The 4425-nt window shown below is 55.0% G+C and overlaps 1 protein-coding gene across 1 annotated transcript in view; it reads left to right on the top strand.

The window, feature by feature from the left end:
- The window catches only part of VOLCADRAFT_95338 (uncharacterized protein), a gene marked incomplete at both ends in the record, with an annotated part of 2736 nt that extends 972 nt beyond the window's left edge, over window positions 1-1764 (top strand). Inside the window, 3 exons of the mRNA XM_002954490.1 lie at window positions 951-983; window positions 1232-1305; window positions 1477-1764. Of these exons, the coding sequence (XP_002954536.1) occupies window positions 951-983; window positions 1232-1305; window positions 1477-1764 (395 nt within the window). The remainder of the gene's footprint in view (window positions 1-950; window positions 984-1231; window positions 1306-1476) is intronic.
- Window positions 1765-4425: the final 2661 nt, after the last annotated feature.

Raw genomic sequence — 4425 nt, 5'->3', positions numbered from 1 at the left:
ATAAAGGAAGATATCAATTCAAACCTACCATGCACAAAAGAAAGATGAAAAGGGAGACATCCTTGCTCAAACCACGACATTCGTTGCAAACGGAAGGACTAGTTCAAAGCAGGAAAATAAGGGAGTCCAAAGATATGGAGGATCGGGTCGAGAAATATGGTTGTCATGGTGGAAGTTGTCCGTTGGAGATATGTTTGGTTGGAAGAGGTTGGCAGATGTTGATCCAGTTGGTGGACAGTTGGTGGACAGTTGGTGGTGACCGGCCGGTTTTATTGTCGTCGCTGGGTTTTGTGGATGGTAGCTAGCGTTATCTAACCAGCCAGCAGCTGCAGCCAGTTATATTGCCTAAATGGGCTACGCTACACAGCTATCAGCCAGCAGCCAACAACCAGCATCAGCGAGTATGCGCGTGTCGCGGCTGTTGCCGCGCGTGTACAGTCTGTCGTGTTTTCGTTTGTGGTGCCCACAGCCCTGGTTGTGCACAATTGATTTTCATTTGTTTGGGGACTACCTAATTAAGGGGAGGCTACACCTTATTAAATAATAGATGAATAAATAAAGCTGAACCATGATATCTATTTCCGCTTTATTTATTTACTTATTTATTTACTCTGTTTTAAATATGTTATTATAGATTAGTAATGCGCCTCAGCCTAATAAGCTAAGGCGTGCATTAGGGTGCCGGGGTTGTAGAGGTTATGGGTTTTCCCAGGCCTTTGCACCTCCTGTCACCGTATTTTTACTTTTTTCATTATGTAGTCAGCAGCAGCAGCAGCAGCAGCAGCAGCCGCCGGCAGATCAGCAAGCAGCTGCAGCAGTGGCCATGGCCCGGGCCCTTTATCGCCAGGGTTTGCGGCAGCTTCCCTGGTGCCAGGACCCGAATGCAGGGTCGACTGGCTGCCGGGACTCGGGGCGTACGAGTCGTCCGGCCTGCCGGCACCCGCACGCAGGGGCCGGCCGTACTTTTATAACGCCCGTCTCAGGTGGGTGGGTGGGTGGGTGGGTGGGTGGGCGACGTGGGTGTGGGTGTGGTGCGTACTTCGTGATTTGGGTTCAACTAGTGGTCGTGGAAAAAGGCCGCAGGGCCGCAGCGCACGTGTCGCAACGAGGCCTTGTGACTTTGGGGCAAAATAATGACATTTGGTGTTTTACCCCCCTTCCCCCCGTGTATGCTGCCCCCTTACCTATCCCCTCTGGCCGTTTCCCCCTTTATCACGCACCTCCTCTTCAGGTGCAGCTGGGGCATCAACCTGTGCGCCCCAGTGGGGCACCGAGCGGGCGTTGCTGATGATGGGCCCGGCTGAGGTGGGTGCGGATGGGCTTGGGGTTTTGGTGCATGGGTTGTGCGTGGTGGGGACCAGCAGCGGTACCCTTGCTTGCAACTGTCACCTAATTACGTGTGTGTTAGTTGTGTCGTACTGCTAACCATATTTTGGCCTCCCGCGCCCTTCCCCCGCCTTGTCCCTTTTCCTTCAGGTGCACTGCTGGGTGCAATTCCTCCGCACCCAGCTGCACCCAGCCGGGCGCCGCCGCTGCTGGCCAGTTGGCTGGCGGCGGCGGCGGCGGCGGCGGTGGCATATAGACGCATCATCATCATCATCATCATCATCGTCATCATCATCATCATCATCATCATCAGTTGCCGCCATTCCAATCAACTGCTGTAAAGGCCATCGGCATCATGATCATCATGATCATCATCGTCATCGGCATCATTATAATCATGGTCATCATCATCAGTTGCCGCCATTCTTGCTGGCTTGATAACTTGTTGGCTGCATGCAGCGCCAACTACGAGCAATGACCGAACGAATGGTGTCGTACAATAAACGGCCATACCGACCATATAACGGTCAATAATATAATATCAATAAATGGCGAATGCAGCAGTTCTGTAAAATGATTGAGTGGTCAACGTTAAGAGTGACCAACGGTTTCGGTTGCACGCAGCACGAGGACTTGCGTAACTGAACTTCCCAGTAATGGGTCCATGCAAAATGTTCAGGGAGGTACCTGGACGGATGCTGTCGGGGCCTGGGGTGGCCGGGCGCAGTGCGGTTTGGGGGTTTGCCTAGCACAATGCGACTTGGGGGCATGGCCTGGCATGATGTGATTGGGCAATCACATCATGCATGGCCTGGCACAATGCGATTTGGGGGCATGGCCTGGCACAATGCGGTTTGGGGGTTTGCCTAGCACAATGCGACTTGGGGGGCTTGGCCTGGCATGATGCGATTTGGGGGGCTTGGCCTGGCATGATGTGATTGGGGGGCATGGCCTGGCATGATGTGATTGGGGGGCATGGCCTGGCATGATGCGATTGGGGGGCATGGCCTGGCACAATGCGATTTGGGGGCATGGCCTGGCATGATGCGATTTGGGGGCATGGCCTGGCATGATGTGATTGGGGGGCATGGCCTGGCATGATGTGATTGGGGGGCATGGCCTGGCATGATGCGATTTGGGGGCATGGCCTGGCATGATGCGATTGGGGGGCATGGCCTGGCATGATGTGATTGGGGGGCATGGCCTGGCATGATGTGATTGGGGGGCATGGCCTGGCATGATGTGATTGGGGGGCATGGCCTGGCATGATGTGATTGGGGGGCATGGCCTGGCATGATGTGATTGGGGGGCATGGCCTGGCATGATGTGATTGGGGGGCATGGCCTGGCATGATGTGATTGGGGGGCATGGCCTGGCATGATGCGATTTGGGGGGCATGGCCTGGCATGATGCGATTTGGGGGCATGGCCTGGCACAATGCGATTTGGGGGCATGGCCGGGCATGATGTGATTGGGGGGCATGCGACTGTGCGCGTGTCTCGGTCTGTTGCCTCGCGTGACGGTCTGTCGTGTTTTCGTTTGCAGTGCCCACAGCCCCGGTTGTGCACAATTGATTTTCATTTGTTTGGGAATAATTAGGAAAATTAAAGCTGAACCGTTATAAATATTTTCGCTTTATTTATTTACTTATTTAGTTACGCCATTTTAAATATCTTATTTATAGGATAGTAATGCGCCTCAGCCTAAGCTAAGGCGTGCATTAGGGTGCCGGGGTTGTAGAGGTTATGGGTTTTCCCAGGCCTTTGCACCTCCTGTCACCGTATTTTTACTTTTTTTTCATTATGTAGTCAGCAGCAGCAGCAGCAGCAGCCGCCGGCAGATCAGCAAGCAACTGCAGCAGTGGCCATGGCCCGGGCCCTTTATCGCCAGGGCTTGCGGCAGCTTCCGTACTTGTTTAACGCCCGTCTCAGGTGGGTGGGTGGGTGGGTGGGCGACGTGGGTGTGGGTGTGGTGCGTACTTCGTGATTTGGGTTCAACTAGTGGTCGCGGAGAAAGGCCGCAGGGCCGCAGGGCACGTGTCGCAACGAGGCCTTGTGACTTTGGGGCAAAATAATGGCATTTGGTGTTTTACCCCCCTCCCCCTCGAGCATGCTGCCCCCTTACCTATTCCCCTCTGGCCGTTTCCCCCTTCATCGCGCACCGCCTCTTCAGGTGCGGCTGGGGCATCAACCTGTGCGCCCCAGTGGGGCACCGAGCGGGCGTCGCTGGTGATGGGCCCGGCTGAGGTGGGTGCGGAGGAGTTTAGGGTTTTGGTGCATGGGTTGTGCGTGGTGGGGACCAGCAGCGGTACCCTTGCTTGCATCTGTCACCTAATTATGTGTGTGTTAGTTGTGTCGTACTGCTAACCGTACTTTGGCCTCCCGCGCCCTTCCCCCGCCTTGTCCCTTTTCCTTCAGGTGCACTGCTGGGTGCAATTCCTCCGCACCCAGCTGCACCCAGCCGGGCGCCGCCGCTGCTGGCCAGTTGGCTAGCGGCGGCGGCGGCGGTGGCGGCGGCGGCGGCATAGAGCCGCAACAATCAACTGCAGTAACGGCCATCGTCATCATCGTCATCATCATCAGTTGCCGCCATTCTTGCTGGCTTGATAACTTGTTGGCTGCATGCAGCGCCAACTACGAGCAATGACCGAACGAATGGTGTCGTACGACCATATAACGGTCAATAAACGGCCATAACGACCATATAACGGTCAATAATATAATATCAATAAATGGCGAATGCAGCAGTTCTGTAAATGATTGAGTGGTCAACGTTAAGAGTGACCAACGGTTTCGGTTGGATGGTCAAATGGAATCAATGCAGCACGAGGACTTGCGCAGCTGAACTTCCCAGTAATGGGCCCATGCAAAATGATCTGGGAGGTACCTGGGCGGCTGTTGTCGGGCTTGAAAGGCATAGAGCCGCAACGTCAGCTATCATCGTCTTCGCCTATGTCGCCTTCTCGCCGTCTCCATCACCTTGTTGCCGACAGGCATTTCAACGGGACGTCGCTTTAACGGGCGCGTTCACCGTCGCCATCGCCTCCTTACGGCTTTTCGCTGTCGCAATCCTGGCACAATTTGCTCGTGGGTTGCATGC

The sequence above is a fragment of the Volvox carteri genome (assembly GCF_000143455.1).
Source record: "Volvox carteri f. nagariensis unplaced genomic scaffold VOLCAscaffold_43, whole genome shotgun sequence".
Classification (NCBI taxonomy): Eukaryota; Viridiplantae; Chlorophyta; class Chlorophyceae; order Chlamydomonadales; family Volvocaceae; genus Volvox; species Volvox carteri.
This window is presented reverse-complemented; position numbering and strand designations above follow the sequence as displayed.